Consider the following 16,419-nt stretch of genomic DNA (forward strand, 5'->3'; position numbering starts at 1 on the left):
TATATAAAGACATATACATATATGTATATTTATATATATATATATACATACATACATACATACACATGTATATAGTTATATACACACATATATATATACAGTATATATATGTCTATATGTATATGTATATATACATATATATATATATAGGCACACATACACACACACACAAATATATACATATACATATATGTATAGTATTCAACATGGACTATATTTAAAAGGTAACCTGTCCCCGCGAAGCTAGTTATTCATGTCAAGCCGTGTAACAGATACAGCTCCCTCGCCGTTGTGTGAGGAGATACGCTATTCTACTCTCCCTCGAAGGAACTTCGCGCTTTGCTCTACTTGTGAAAACAGATAACAATGAAAATCTTTTGTCTACCGTTTATTGTTTTACATTTACACGGAATTATTCGGGATTTTTAAACAGTGTAACATAACAGTCAACAACTTTTATAAATGGAAGTAAAAGGAGTTTTAAGTATTTGAGAAATTTTATACAATCGACTTAAATGGTGTTGCCGTATGGATGTTTTTCAACGGAATGTTCATTATGTGACACATTTCTGGAATATCTACACCGATCGTATTTATGTGTCTATGCAAAGAGTGTGACAAACATAGACATATATATATTTATAAATATAAATGCGTACAAAAACATTCACGAAGTATTTTATTCGAGTTTTCTATCGGCGTGAAGAAAGCTTTAATGGAAAACTGCCAGTTGTCTCCAAGTGTATCATGGGTAATACTGACGTCACTACCAGCCAAACAAAAGATGGCGAAGAAAGTGTGCGAATGAATTGCTATGCTGCCAATACCCGTTCTTCCTCGACTTCGTCTCAATGCCGCTCAGTTCGTCCGAAACAAGACGACGACAACGACGACGACAAAACGACGAAGTACTGTCATTACAATCGCTGTTGTTTGCTCAGCTCCGGCGGCCAAGTTGTTATTACACCGACCAGTAACAACAGTCCCAGAGCCGTCCCTACTACTATTACTACTACTGCTACAACAACAACAACAATATCAACACCATCCACACCAGCATTCGGGGTCCCTTCTTCACCACCTTCAACTCGTCGTCGTCGGAGACGGCTTTGCCTTGGTCGTGGCGGTTCTGACCCTTCTCTTGGCTGTCATTCTGGAGAAAGTAAAAAGGAACAGCAGATCCGTACGTCTGCGAATCAATGTTATCAAAAGAAGCGTTCTGCCATGGTGAGAAGCCGGTCCTGTTGTTGTTGTCAATGTGACATCGTCGGCTTCGCCATACAATGCGATCAGTGTATCGAGATAGATCTTTGTTTACAGGCAAGTACTTACACTTCCACCATTGATTCCGACAACCCGATCCATTCGGTTTTGCCTTTTATCATTGCATTTCATGTTTACATCTTGCTGCTTTATTCTGTATATGCATGCTCGATTATATACGTACATGTATACACAACTACATACTTACATTATATATATGCATATGCATATGCAACTGCACGATCTGCACACCATGCAATTAACACTTATGTAGTTATATATATATATAGCACAGCTCACACTTGTATGGTGCTATGAAACTGCTTTCAAACCTCCATTGAATATGAATATTATTTGCATTGGTTCGTCGGGTGGCTAGCTTTTATTATTCAGTATAATGTGAAATCGACATCATTCCCCAATTATCTCTTGCAAGTTACTCATTCACTGTTTACATTATTATCAACCTGGACTTTCTATCTTAAAACTGCATGTCTTCCATTGTTTTATACTAAGCCAATAGAACTACTATATATAAGTATTGATGCGTCTGAAAAAAAATTGTATGCGATCTCCAAAATATATATTTGCAGGCTATTTTATTTCTGATCATTCTTATTTATATTCCTAATAGAAAGACTTGCTTCCCTTTCCTACTTCTCTCTTACCACCTCTCTCTGTTTACCTTCAATACTCTGCTACTCACTCTATCTATTCATTCCCTCTTCTATCCCCCGTCTCTCTCTCTCTCTCTCTCTCTCTCCTTCTCTCTCTCTCTTTCTCCTTCTCTCTCTCTTTCTCCTTCTGTTTATGTAGCTTCTATAAGCGATGCAAACAAATGGCTTCTACATTCAGATTTCTCTTCCCTGCTGACGTTTCTGCTCCACTTCTGAGACCTCTTTTGATATGAAAATGGAGGCATAAGCTTTAATATTTTCCGATGGGAGGGAAACCTCCATATCCTTTCTGCAGCACGCCCATTCTTTTATGTCTCACTCTTTTTATCTCATTATAAAGTATAGGGTGGTCTGAGCAGTTGTGGTTATAATCTTGTCCATGGCCTTAGAGATTTGAAATATTTTTAAAATTAGTAATTATATCATGTTGATCTGGTATTTTTTTTTTAATTAAATTTATAAATGGTATAATCTATGGCTATTCACAAACACAACGACCCAGTCTTTCTTCCGCACACACACATTCACTCATACAAACTCACCTATGTGTTATGAATTGTAAAAAACCTGTACGCTTTCATGTGCATATTTTATATATACACAGGCATTTTTATAACCGAATCCCACCCATATAATCAAGTGTGCTATAAAAACTCCACTAGGTCTAGATAAAGTTGCTGTTTCAGTGTTAAGATATTTTTTCTCCAAAAGAGTTACCTCTTTGTAGATGCTTTTTTTTTATATGGCATGCTCATTATTATTTCCCCACATCCTTTTTATATTGTGTGTGTGTGTATATATGCTGTGTAAAATGCTAGGACTACTTTCACCTCCATTTCATTTAGTTTGAAGTATATTCTTGTTATATCTGTGATGGCTGCTGATTATCCTGTTCTATCTCTTGCTTGTAGCTAAATGTTTCGTTGGTAAGACATTAGTTACTGCTCTATTGCTTTTAGCTCGTTATTCATTTGGCTTTTTTTTTGTCGTTGAGTTTTTCTCTTCTTTCTATTCCGTCTATGATTCACTCAACACGTCTCAATTCTCTTCCGCCTCCGCCGTCCCTACCTTATGGAGTCAATGTTGAGAGGGGGGAATCCTTAATTTCATGTATATGTGTATATATATATATATATATATATGTATATATATATATATATATATATATATATATATATATATATATATATATATGCACATATATATACGCACACATGCATACACATATACACACACTTTTGCTGTATTTTGTTCCGTTTCATGCCAGTATGGTTTTATAAATATGGTTGTTTTTCTTCCTAATATTACATTACCAATATGGGGGTTGTATGAGTTCGTATAAAGGTTTTATAATTTTCTTTTGAACCTAAGATTTGAATGAAAGCTAACCTGATACTCTATTAGCTAGTAATATGAATAGGAAGCCTTCTTTCCAACCCCGCTCTACACACTAACCTGAACTCAACCAACACTTAATGCTCAATGGTAATTACTAGGGAACAGTATAGTGTCAGATTCACTCTTTGTAATAGTTGAACTGAAGCGATTGTTCTCTATGACTAGCGGAATAAACGTATACACAGTTGACTCATAGTTACATATCGTGTGAGAAAAAGAGTCTGGCGTCGAGTGTATTATTAATATAGAGCGTTTGAACTGCTGATCAGTTGCAGATAAAATATATAAAATGGGACATTTCGGTGTGCTGTAGGGAGAGAGGAAGTCTAATTATTTTAGGCATTTCTCTTTATCGGGGGAAAATTAAGCAGTGCTTGCAATGTTAAGTTTTCCTTCCCCAACTCCTGCCAATGTAGGCCACCGCTTGTCTTGTCGAATTTTAGTTATCCTGTACGGGATAAACTGGTTTGTAAACCTTAAGAGTAAAACTTGGAGTGTTCTGATCGCTTCTTTTATTTACTTTATCACTGGTTAGAGTGTAGGCGGGGCTATGTTGATAATTATCAGTCACGCAGCTAAAATTAGACATGTTTGCATTGTGTGAACTTGAACTCTATCACCTTTGTCTAACCCAAAAATGCATGCAAATATAAGCTTTGCCAGTCCACAATAAGATCTGGAGTGTTTATTAGCAGTAATACTAAACTCCTTGAGTTTTCTTAAATGTGTTTCTTTGTTGTTTCCTTTTGTTCTCCAGTATAGGATTCACTGTAACAGCTGGAGCAACAGATAATAGCCAGGTTTCTTTTGCCGATACTGTGTTAACTTCCGGTTTAACCTCCTATTTTTAAACAGCGTATCTCAGATACAGAAAATTTATCTACTTGTTGAAGTGCTTTTGTTATGAAGCTTTTGCAACATGATCTTGTTTTGTATAATGTCACTAATTAGTGATGGTTGTTAATACTTCCCGTCTAAAAGAAAGACGGATACAGTATGTAGCGTTAGTCCTGGATATACTATATCTAAAAATAAATACATGGCGGTCACGGTTGGAGACCTTTGTATAGTTAACATTTGCTGTCTTAAAGAAAGAAGGATGCTATGAGGTGTAGTCCTGGATATACTGTATCTAAAATTATGTAGGAAGTGGTCATTGTTGGAATGACTTTAGTCAGAGGTTTGTTGTACCAGGTCTGAAACAACTGCAATTTTTACACGATTACGAATCAGAATTGCCTTCTTATTTTAGCATAGCCATGTCTTTAGTGTTAATTTATTTGCCAGGTTTTCTAATTTAAACTTCCAAATGCTAAACGCACACTGCGGTGTTTCTTGAAGTGGAGGATTTAATAAAGTTGACTGTTGTATTATAATTGACATGCTTATCTTTTGTTTTCTTTTCTCTTTTACAATATGTTTCATTCATTGGAATCTTCTTGGATATCTCCGAAACAGTGTTTCTCCCTTGGTGCTGAAGTAGGTCCTCATCGCCGGGATCACAATTACCGAATATTGGTGAGTTATCTTCTCTTTATTTCTTCCTCTGTCCTTGTTAACGTCTGTGCTTCTCGTTTTTATTATTCATTGCACGAAACTGCTCTACAAATTGGGAACTTGTTATTCACTTAAAAGATTGCGTTGAAACGCAAAGGAAATTAATATCCCAACATATGCAGTTCTCATTTATACTAAACCGTACAGAAGTAATTGGTTTTCATTACTAATATCATTCCTGAGCTAAAAGATGAACTCTTGATTGAAATTTAGCTAAGAACATTTAATGGCATGTTAGAAATGGTCATAACTGGGATTTTTTTTCTTCTTATTCTGTTCCAAACTCGGTCTATGCTGCTATAGAATTTTCGGTGTTGCCTCTGCGATTTGATGCTGTATTACTTCTTTAATCCATTGCCAATATACACCCATTAAACCAGCAGACAGATTGAGATAGCTTTCCCCTCTGACTATTGATTGCTTTCTGTTATAGATTGTTTGTGAGGTTATATATGAATGCACGGTGATATTGTCGAAGTCAACTAACTACCTTGACGTTTCCGCCATTAGCATAATTTTAACTGATCTGTGTGGTGCTGTCAAGAATCTAGATTTATTCTCTGATGATTCTCCGTTAGTCACTCACGCACTACCACCACCATCAGGCTGTAGCATTAGTCAGCTCATAAACATCCAGTTCCTACCTGCACTAGCTGCGTACTCATGCATTTACACAAACACACGCATACAGAACGAATTATGAACACGTTCGTACGCAAAACTCTATGAAGCGTAGTCTCATAATTCGACGGCTTTCTTTTTGCTACCGTTAGCTTCTCTCTTTCCACCATATCTGCGTTGTTACTACTCGTGGCCAACTTCTCTGCTATATCTGTTCACCCCCTCCACTTTAACCTCGCCTCTTTTTGCTTATTTATGTCTACACCCGATTAGCGCAAGTATACCCAGTACTCCGCTCTTTTTACTTTCTCTCTCTCATGCATTTATGTATTTTATCCCAGCTTTATTTCCTTTGTACTAATTTTACCTCCTTCCCACATCCTCTTCCCAGCCTGTCTTATTTCTATTGTTTACAAGAAGCAATTCGTTTTTCAGCGGGCTGCGTATCTCTTTTGAACAATTTTATAAAATATTTTCAACTCAGCTCTCCTCTCTCTCTCTCTCTCCCTTCTTGCGTGCGTGTGTGTGTGTGCAATCTCCGCGCTGTTCTAGAGCTCACATCATTATCATGGTTTTGTCTAAATCTGTATTTCAAAAGTAAAATGTACTCGAGTATGAAACAAAACGTTTCCGTTATATGATATACTGTTATTATTGCCGCTCTTCACTCTACTACGCCTACTCCTCTTTCTTCCCACTTCCCCTCTCTCTCTCTTTCTCTCACTATTGCTTTTACTCTAATGCAGCTTTCTCTCTGCTCCCATTTACTCCCTCTTACTGGTGGCTTGTACCGTTCTTTCTGTCTCCCGCCTTACGTTTACCTTCAATTCTATTTTCAAATTATTTGTATGCGTGTGGTATATATATACATGTATATATATATAAAATATATATATACCATGAACTCATCGCTTGTTGAGAGCTATATATAACGTGCGCATGTATGTGTGTATAGATTTTCAGCGAGCGTTGTATGTGTACACCAAATGGTGAACTGCGACATTGTTCCAATTTGAATATGATTTTTCTGTGGACGTTATATTATGTCTGCTTATGCTGCTTTCTGCCGTTATCGTATTTATAGCCTTGCACGTGAGCGCACGCGGCATTATTGCTCTTTGCAAAAATTCAATACTGTAAACGGAGCTTTTATGCACCTAAGCTAATCAATATCAACCACACAGCCTTTTCGTCGCATATATGTTGGAAACGCAATTATAGATAATGCATATTTTGTATACATTCCAATGAAGATGAGTTGGCGACACTCGCCCTTTGGATCAAACGCAGGATTTTTCTCCTCTCCTCCCCTCTTTCTCTTTCTTAGTTATAATCTGAATACTGTTTCTTTCCAACCATTAGTGATCACTCTACCTCTTAGATTGTGGAAGTCTATCTTAAGAGAATGGTAATTCAAATAATTGATAGGTTTGGTTAAATGCAGAGTAGGGAATCGAGTAGACAAGGAAACCATTCATAGCTTGCTTGTTCTTTTTCACTTTTCCGTTGTTATTCGTTTTAAACCACTGAAGAATATAACTGTTTCAAATGATTATATTGAAGTCATGGAATTACTTGTATCCTGATACATAATCGTATTCTCTTCCTTTATACATAAGTAGGCACTTGACCTCACTGGGATTATGTGACAGTATGCGTGATTTTGATTGTATTAGTGACTTCTGATATGGTTTACAACTAGGAATCAAAACCTAGCTGTTGTAGACTCGCTTCTCCAAAAGCTTACGTTTGATTTCATGAAATTAACATTAAGTTAGGCCTCTGTCTCTCTAGTTTGAATCTGTTTTGTTTCAAAGAAATACTATTCAGTTCTTTCAAAAAAAATCTGATTACAGTAAGAATAAGCGATTTTTATTATGCGTGATAAATTAGATTTAGTCAGTTCATTACCACCACTTACATTAAACCATTATCGGTATCTAATTAAAAATATATATGCCTCAATATACTCTCTTCTTTTTATCAAGCATGGAAAAGTAAATATTAAAACGATGATATAATAGTGTCAAGAAACTGGTTTACACTAAATCAGTTTCCTATTGTTATGATTGAACAAACACTGTGCTCATCCCGTTTTTTGTTTAAAGTATAGTGTTGTCTATGCTGGACTATGCAAGTATCCTGCTTGATTTAAAACGATTGAGGTATGGTTTGGGAAGAATTTGGCTGCTATTTTAAGTATGCTTCCAGTTGTGTATTATATTTTAAGTATGCTTCCAGTTGTGTATTATATTTAATGTTAAGGAATCAGTATATTTTGCCAGTAAATACACGCTTAGGTAAATGTTGTACTTCTTTAAAATATTTTTAGTCAAAAGAAATGTGTGCACGAAACCGGCTTAGGTCTTCATACAGTGTCAACTTTCTCACAGTATCACTGCTTCTCAACCCCATAGAAATGCTGTTCCGCTACTGCAGTAGAATTATTTCTTACCATCAAAGCCACTTTTCATATAATAAGACTTTAAAATGTAAACAAAATAATAGGGAACCTCTAACAATCAAATTTCCTTTGAATTCATACCTTGCTGCCTTCAAAAGGACTCATTAGATAGGGCAGTATCAATACAAAATGACTGGATGGTCGACAACTACAATACCATTATTTCTTTCTCACTACACCCACATCCACACAACCACTCTTTCCTCTCTATTTCAAAAATATATTGTGTGTATCCTCAATGATTAGGTAGGGCAACAGCAAGAAATTTGGCAACTGTCAACATATTTAAATGCAGTATTTGTATACCTAGTGTATATTAACAAGTCTACAGATTACACACTGCCATCTTCAAAAAAAATAATGATGATGTTATATTGTTAGTCTACAATCCACACTACCATCTTCAAAAAAAGATACATTGCTCATAGCTGGTTTGCCTTTCCCCACACATCTACTCAATATACCTTTTATTTTTGCGCACCTGTTATACTATTTGTTATATGGACTGTTGGATTTGTGTTCGCCTGAAGTCCTGTGTCAATGTGGTTCGTCTGAGTTCATTGTTTCATTGTTGTTGTCTTGTGTAACTGTCGTAGTAAAATGTCATTAATAGATATGGCGGACATGACTTTTGTTTATTAACACAACGAACATTGGATCCGACTGATAGTGGAATGGGCCGTCGTGGATGCAGATAACACACCTGTTTTTTGTATTAAAATTCCCGCCCTAATACAATAAGAGAAAGAGAGAGAGAGAGACGCGCTGTTGTCAGCAGAACCCAGAGAATATAATTTGAACAGCAACAGCAGCAGCAACAACAACAACAATGAACTCTGACGAACCACATTGACACTGGACTTCAGACGAACACAAATTCAACAGTCCATATAACACTATTTCTCATAAAGAATCAATGTGTATCTCTACTAGCCTTGAGAGTGTCATTTTTTAATAACAAATGACTCTTGTAAAATAAAATTGAGAGTATTGTCTGTATAGAGGAGGAGAGAAGTATTTATGTTTTTGTTACTATGCATCTTTTGCTTTTGATAATTCATATTTTTAAATTGGTTGTCACTAAGAAAGTTATTCTGTTGTAAAAAGTAAAGAGAATATCCATCCTACCAAGGACTGCATTGAACAAAAACTGCTAAAGTCATTGATGGAGAGATTTGCTAAAAACATTCATCGATTGTAATTAAAACTGAAATTTGGCCAGTTAACAATTAATAAACTGAATGGAACTGTTGAAGTAATGGAGTAGTTATAATAGAGTAATATAAAATTTTGTTTCCCCTCTTCAGAATTGTTGGATATTATGAGAAAAAAGAAATCTTGGTGAATGTATAATTTAGCTGAAAGTTTGAATTCAAAGACGTTTTTAAAAAACAAAATTACTTTTTTTAGGAGCAATTGTTTATATAACTAGATGTCTTTTATCACTTGTCTGTCTGCTGTAAAGGAGAGGAAACTGCTTTTTGCTAGGACGAGCAGAGCTATGCCTTGCTTAATAGCACTAAATAGAATTTAAACATCTGGTCGAAAATGTTATCAGTGTTAATCAGTGATAAAAACAAAAAGTTTTCTTCTTTTGCAGAGTGATATGATTGGGCCTTTCAACATCCAAAAGCCATGGACTTTAGTTGAAGAAACTATGTTGCTGGATGCTGTGGAACAATATGGATTTGGTAATTGGTGAGTGACAATTTCTATTTCTTATATCTAATTCTGAATCCTAGGATGATATTCCCTAAACCAATGGTTTCCAGGATTATTCATACCATCCCTCACTGTGAAAATGATAATAATTATGGAGTGGTAAGCAATACATTGATTTTAAATTTAATTACAGCCACTGCCTTTATTGCATAAGGGTATAAAAGTTAGGGGATGTAAGTATCCAAGTGGATCTATACTGCCTCCCTTTTGATAGAGAGGTTAAGGACTGTGAAGAATGAAATGAGTAATACATGGATTTTAAATTCAATTACAACCACTACCTGTATTTCATAAAGGTATCGAAGTAGGAAATCATAGTAAACATCCAAATGTTATGGGCATTCAGAATTAAGAAATACTACCCTGATTATATAAGGAAGTTTCATCTAGACTTCCAATAGAACATTGATTGAATAATGATTAAAACTAGTTGATCTGGTTCAAGAAAAAAATCTAAATGCATCAATAATAACAAGCACCAGTAGAACTTTAGCATAAGGTTGTGCAAGTATTGAAACTATGAGTAATGAAGAAGTACTGAATTTTATGATTGTGGAATAATATATATATTTTCCTTTCTGTTATTGCAGGCATGATGTTGCTAACCATGTTGAAACTAGGAATGCCTCAGGTAAGCAGATTATTTCATTTAAACTTTCAATTCATATGTATTTCTTTGATCTGCATGTTATAAATGGTTAAAGTTACTTTTAAGTAGACTCTAGGCAGCTGTGCTTAAGTCATATTTTAGCTATGTCTCCTCAAACTTATGACAGTTACCCACGAGTTTTAACATTTATAGTGTTCTGCAGTAGATGAAAGAGAGAAAGCCGGCACTATAGTACTGTGAAGATAGTAATAATGAACAATACTTTTGAATCTCATTGTGAATGAGTCAATGTCACAGAATAACAACTGCTTTCTTTAATTTTGGAATTTATCAGTAACATATCTCCAAGATTAACTGAATGTGTATGCCCATAGAACAAAGAAAAAGAATGATTTATTTGTGATGTGCTCTCGTCTTGTTTTTGCAGTATATTGTACAATTTGTCAATATATGGTTATTTATTGCACAAAATGTCTCTCAGGGCATATTGTAACAGGTTTACTGTTTTGTAAGTGTGTGACTGATATTTTTAAAAAGCAGTTTACAGAAATCTATGAAAATAATATTATTTCCTAAGAGTTTATGCTTGGAACTGCAACAGTTTATTTTATTTATTAAAATATTAAGAGATACCTTTGCTCTAGGTAAGATGCTACTCCATTTATAATATATGAATAATCCCAGGGCTACCAACTTACAAACCATTTTTCAATAGATCCATGCTCCTGCTTCCTAGTACACTATGCTGTCTTGGGATCTTGTTTACAGCAAGATGGACAAAGGGATAGCACAGGTAATAAATATGACCCTTCAGCTGGTAACTCAACATCTTAACAAAGTAATGACTTGCATTAAGGAGGAAGAGAGGCAAAAAAGTTAAAATATTAAACTAGAAAGTTGTCTAGATAGAATTTTAAAATATCAAATCATGTATTTTTTTCTGATTTCTTTATCATGAAGCAAATAGTTTATGTATTGTAGAGCATGATACTGGCACATGGTTTTCTTTTAGTCTCTAGACAATAACATGGCTCACTTCATCTCATTTCTTTCATTTTTTTATTACACCTGATTTGTACAGTGAAATTAATTAGGAAAATATTTTATTACCTTAATATTTTTAATATCAAAATTATGAGCACAAAGCTCCTTTTTTTTGTATGTGTGTGTTAGGAAATGAACTTGTATATTGAAATTGACTCCAGAATATTACTAGTGTTGTTTATTTTTATTAATTCCATTGACATCGTAGTACACCAAAACGTAAGACATCAAACTAAACCTTTTACAAAAGGCTAGATCATCTTTACCAATTTAGTTCTATTCCATTACCTTAGTTTTATTTTGATATTAACATAGAATATTGGTGAAATTTTCTGAGTGCTGTGTTAAGTAAGTTAAAACCTATCAAGTTTTAGAAGATAACCATATTGATGTTGTATGTATCATTAGCCATATCTTTCCATTTGTTGATTCCTTGTTTTTAGTTTTTTTTCCTCTTATACTAATACACTTAATTCTTCTATTGTTATTAAACATGTTACTAAATCTTAAATCTCTGAATACAACATATTTAAATCACTTCATTACTTCCAATCTGTTATAGAAGTTAATAGTTTGTATTAGCTTGTAATGTTTTACAGTTCATATATATTTTCAGTAATCTATATATATATATATATATTTTTTATTTAATTATTTTCAGAGTGTCAAGAACATTATGCTTCATTTTATCTATTTGGTAGCATTGGGAAAGGTAATTTTGAGTAAATAATTTCTTTAACATAATGTTGTCTATATATGGGTATTAGTAATATTATTGCAAACACTGCTGTATAATCATAAAATATATTATAGTAGCAAGTTTATCTCTTCTCTATTTCATGTTCCATGCCTCATTGTCATCTTTGTTGTGTGACTAACATAGCAGCATGATATTTCCTTTCACATTATTTTATTCTAGACCCTCTAGTCAGTCAGCTTCTACTTACTCCTACTTATTCCTATTATTTCCAATTATATTCTATTATTATAGTTTGCTCAACTATTGTAGTTTTAAAAAAATAACTAGCTATTGTTTCCTGGGTACAATAAAAACCAGCTTATTCAGTTTTCAGCTTAACTGTTTATCACTAGTACCATATGGCTTTCCATCTCAAAATTCAATTTGCCATAAAACCTAATTTTCTTCAAATTTTAAAAATATATTTCCTTCAGACCATGACAAGAATATGCCATTAAGTGCTTTATACATGATTATTGAAGGAGATGGATCTAATGACCACTTCAGCCGCTATGGTTGTACCCTTGTACGGGGAGATAATTCATGCACGATCTGCTTCGCATGATAAAAAATTTTATTACAAAAAACTGCCATTGAGACAAGAATAAATGGAAACAGTTTTTTGATAATTTGGTCAAAAGAATAATTAAATTTCTATGGCAGTGCAAATAATTATTTTGATACTACAAAACAAGAAGGAAGATATATTTAGCACGTGCATGTTTTAAATTAGACAACTCCTATTCTGTTATATTTATTGTCATTTGAACTGTATAATCTGTAGCAATTTTCATTTCCGCTACTTTTTGTGTTACATATTCTATTTCCGTGCCAACAATATTAAATGAATTTATGAGTTATCAATGTTACTAAGCTACCTGCATTTAACTTTAGCTGCTATGTTCCTCCAAAATAAACTGAGCTAAATCCTGAAATAGATTTGTGTGTATGTGTGACAGTATGATAGTAAATTGATTAAATTTATTAAATTGAAATTGATAACAATTGAATGCATAATACTTCTCTTTTGGGAAATTTTAAGTTTGATTTGAGGATTGAACTTATATTTACAATGTGAGGCAGGAAGTTACTTTCAGTATTTTAGAATGTTGATTGTTGTACATATGCAAGGGAGACATTACAGTTGAGAAAAAATGTGATGTGTTCTAGTTGGTGGTAGTCTACAGGATAAATTAGTTTCTGATCAAGTCTAATAGAATGCAAGGTAAATTCATGGTGGGGGGTATAAGACTTTGCCTATACCACTATTAAAATGAATATTAAACTAGTGCTGGGGGATAGAGGTGATATTAGTAGTAGTAATGATGATATCTTTCTTAAATTTTAACTATCAAAAATTTGTGCTGTTAAATTTTGTCAACTGTATTTCCTTTTACTAATTATTTTTTTACAGCTGTATCAATTCCCTGTTGCAGTGATTTTGGCCTCGACCTTCCTTCAACTGAAGGTTTGTATCATTTGTGTAGTATCTTAGTATATCATAATTAATTAAGTTTATTATGTCATTATTAAGAATTGAGTATATTTTAGAAATTAGTTCTTACTGCAGTGGAAATTTAAATTGACTAACATGATTTATATCTCATTCTTTCATTTACTTTTTCCTTTTCTTCTATTTAGAAGCTAAGTTTGTTTGTTTTTTTCTGTTTCATACATGTGTATCATCATCATCATGATATTGTGTATATTAAATAAGAATTCTAGTAATAAAATGTTTGTTTATTTTTCCAGAATCAGTATCAAATCATAAGTTCAACAACACAGCTAATAACAATAATGAATCTGGTAAATATATTTTACATTTAAAATCCTTCTGTTATTGTTGTTTAGGTTGTACAGTACAAAATAGATTCTGTCATTTAGGGCTTACAAAGATTAAGGATGTGAGTCAAATCCACAATAAAAATTGTTATTAATTATATCTTTGGACACAACTAAATGGAAATTTAATTAATTGCTGCATGTCTTGAAGAAAGTGCACATACCTGTATACTAATCATCATCATCATCATCATCATCGTTTAACGTCCGCTTTCCATGCTAGCATGGGTTGGACGATTTGACTGAGGACTGGTGCAACCGGATGGCTACACCAGGCTCCAATCTAATTTGGCAGAGTTTCTACAGCTGGATGCCCTTCCTAACGCCAACCACTCAGAGAGTGTAGTGGGTGCTTTTACGTGTCACAAAGAAATTAGAAAAGATTTTGTAATTACTTTTTAGGCTGATTACCATATCAGTCCACTTTGTTTCTAATTCTGAAAATTTGCTCTTTTCCTTTATCAATTTTTTTCTTCATTCTTATAGTAACTCTATATAATGCACATGTACATCAAAACCAATGCAGTTGTTACAATACACATAAATATTCTGTCAATATTTTAAAGATACCACCTGAGTGTCAGGCAAGACTTTGCTCAGCAACATAGCATACCTACTAACCTGTCTATCTTCTGTATCCTCTTGTCTCTTCTGTCTAGGTGACAAGACGTTCTGTTCCTCTGAACTGGCAAACAGTATCATTCTCATCTAAATTCTTTTGATGCACTTCTCTATTCTGTCTTGCTCTTCTAATGAGATACTAAACATTTACCTAGTTCTTCCCTCTTTAAAACAAGAATGGAATAGCAAAAAACTTTAGTGTCAGACTACAGTATTTCATTATTTCCTTTTTATCTAGGATCAATATTGTCCTTCAAAGGAATAAGTACCAGGCATGTATTAGGGATGTTTCAATTAACTTTACCTCTCCCCAGCATTTTTGTAGCCTATTAGTAGTAGTGCTGTGCTCTTGTAAAAATGTTCTTAATATGTTATGTCTTTTTTTCTGTTCTATGTGAGATTTAAACAAGTTTTTTTTTTCTTTTATAGAAACTTGTTCTGTGAATCATAAAAAAGTACTGAACAATTCTATAAAAAAAGAGGAACCAGGTGGGTGATTTTATAGTTTATTGAAATTTTGTATAGTGACTGGTGTAAGCACTATATTTTTTGCTTAATTTTATTAGTAAATTGTGTCACTAATTCGCATCTCTTTAACCTAGAAAAATGTTTTTCCTCCAACTTGATTAATTTCTATTTAATTATGATAATAATCCATAGTGGTAAGTAGCTTGCTTACCAACGACATAGTTCTGGGTTCAGTCCCACTTTGTGGCACCTTGGGCCGACCAAAGCCTTGTGAGTGGATTTGGTAGATGGAAACTGAAAGAAGCACGTCGTATATATCTGTGTATGTGTGTCTGTGTTTGTCTCCCCAACATTGATTTACAACCGATGCTGGTGTGTTTAGGTCCCCGTAACTTAGCGGTTCGGCAAAAGAGACCGATAGAATAAGTACTAGGCTTACATAGAATAAGTCCTGGTGTCAGTTTGCTCGACTAAGGGCGGTGCTCCAGCATGGCTGCAGTCAAATGACTGAAACAAATAAAAGAGAGTTATTTTGATGCTTACTATTCATTTTAATTTACAACCAATTCTTTCATGTAGATTGTGGAGTGGTACCTGCTGAGAAGAACCATGTCAAGCGACGTAGCCTTCGTTATGTACTTTTCAGGGATGATTTTGTAAGTATTTCTTTTAATAACAAGTTTTTAAGTCTTGTGTTATGTAGAAATCCACCTCGTTACTTGTGTAGATAATCATGCAGAAGCTTGTTATTACCTATAGTTCATGCATCAACAACTTGTTAGAAGCTTCAAAAAAAAAAAGAGAACGATACATTGTTGTGTAACTGCAGGTTATGTCAGATTGTTACTGTTGATAGCGGTGGTAGCAGTGGGGTTATTTATTTTCATCCCTGCTGCCAGTAGTAGCTGTAGCAACCACTACTACAATTATTTCCAGCAAACTCTGCTTATAATCAGTTCTTACTTGATTAATTTTCGCAATTCTTGTTTATTCTCAGTCGTTATAACAGTGACATTCAGAGTAGACTTAACCCTTTCGTTACTATATTTCTGGCCAAAATACACTCCTCATGAGTTTCAATTAAATTCTAAAATAATCATGAATTTAGACTAGTCTCATTAAACACCTGTAACTTTTTTATTTATCAACATATTAATGTGATATTTGGAACATAATTAAAGAAAGGGTTCTTAATCAATTCCATTGCATAATTTTTGTCTGAAAGTTCTCCACGTACTGGGGTACTGCTAGTGTCTCTCACATGTAAATATTGGTTCAGCTTCACGAATCATACTCGTTCATAATACTGGAAATATATTCATCGCCAAAAGGTTCCTGATCACTCCAGTAATTTGTTATTCTGGGTAACTGTCTAATACCCATAATAATATTT

General features: G+C 33.9%; 1 protein-coding gene across 6 annotated transcripts in view; it reads left to right on the forward strand.

The window, feature by feature from the left end:
- Positions 1-16,419, forward strand: part of LOC106877080 (transcriptional adapter 2-beta) — a 32,469-nt gene that overhangs the window by 382 nt on the left and 15,668 nt on the right. For 2 of the 6 annotated variants that reach the window (XR_008264023.1, XM_014925868.2), the window contains exons 1-9: positions 252-1,320; positions 4,797-4,856; positions 9,581-9,678; positions 10,293-10,333; positions 12,018-12,068; positions 13,510-13,563; positions 13,848-13,901; positions 14,988-15,047; positions 15,606-15,682. Coding sequence is in view for 4 of the 6 variants with exons in the window: in XM_014925868.2 (XP_014781354.1) it covers positions 652-1,320; positions 4,797-4,856; positions 9,581-9,678; positions 10,293-10,333; positions 12,018-12,068; positions 13,510-13,563; positions 13,848-13,901; positions 14,988-15,047; positions 15,606-15,682 (1,164 nt within the window). In the remaining 2 variants the exon portion in view is untranslated. Of the gene's footprint in view, positions 1-251; positions 1,321-3,810; positions 4,533-4,796; positions 4,857-9,580; positions 9,679-10,292; positions 10,334-12,017; positions 12,069-13,509; positions 13,564-13,847; positions 13,902-14,987; positions 15,048-15,605; positions 15,683-16,419 lie in introns of those variants that run through there. The other 4 variants (XR_008264024.1, XM_052967669.1, XM_052967666.1 and 1 more) reach the window with 4 other exon arrangements.

This window comes from Octopus bimaculoides, chromosome 1, assembly GCF_001194135.2.
Source record: "Octopus bimaculoides isolate UCB-OBI-ISO-001 chromosome 1, ASM119413v2, whole genome shotgun sequence".
Classification (NCBI taxonomy): Eukaryota; Metazoa; Mollusca; class Cephalopoda; order Octopoda; family Octopodidae; genus Octopus; species Octopus bimaculoides.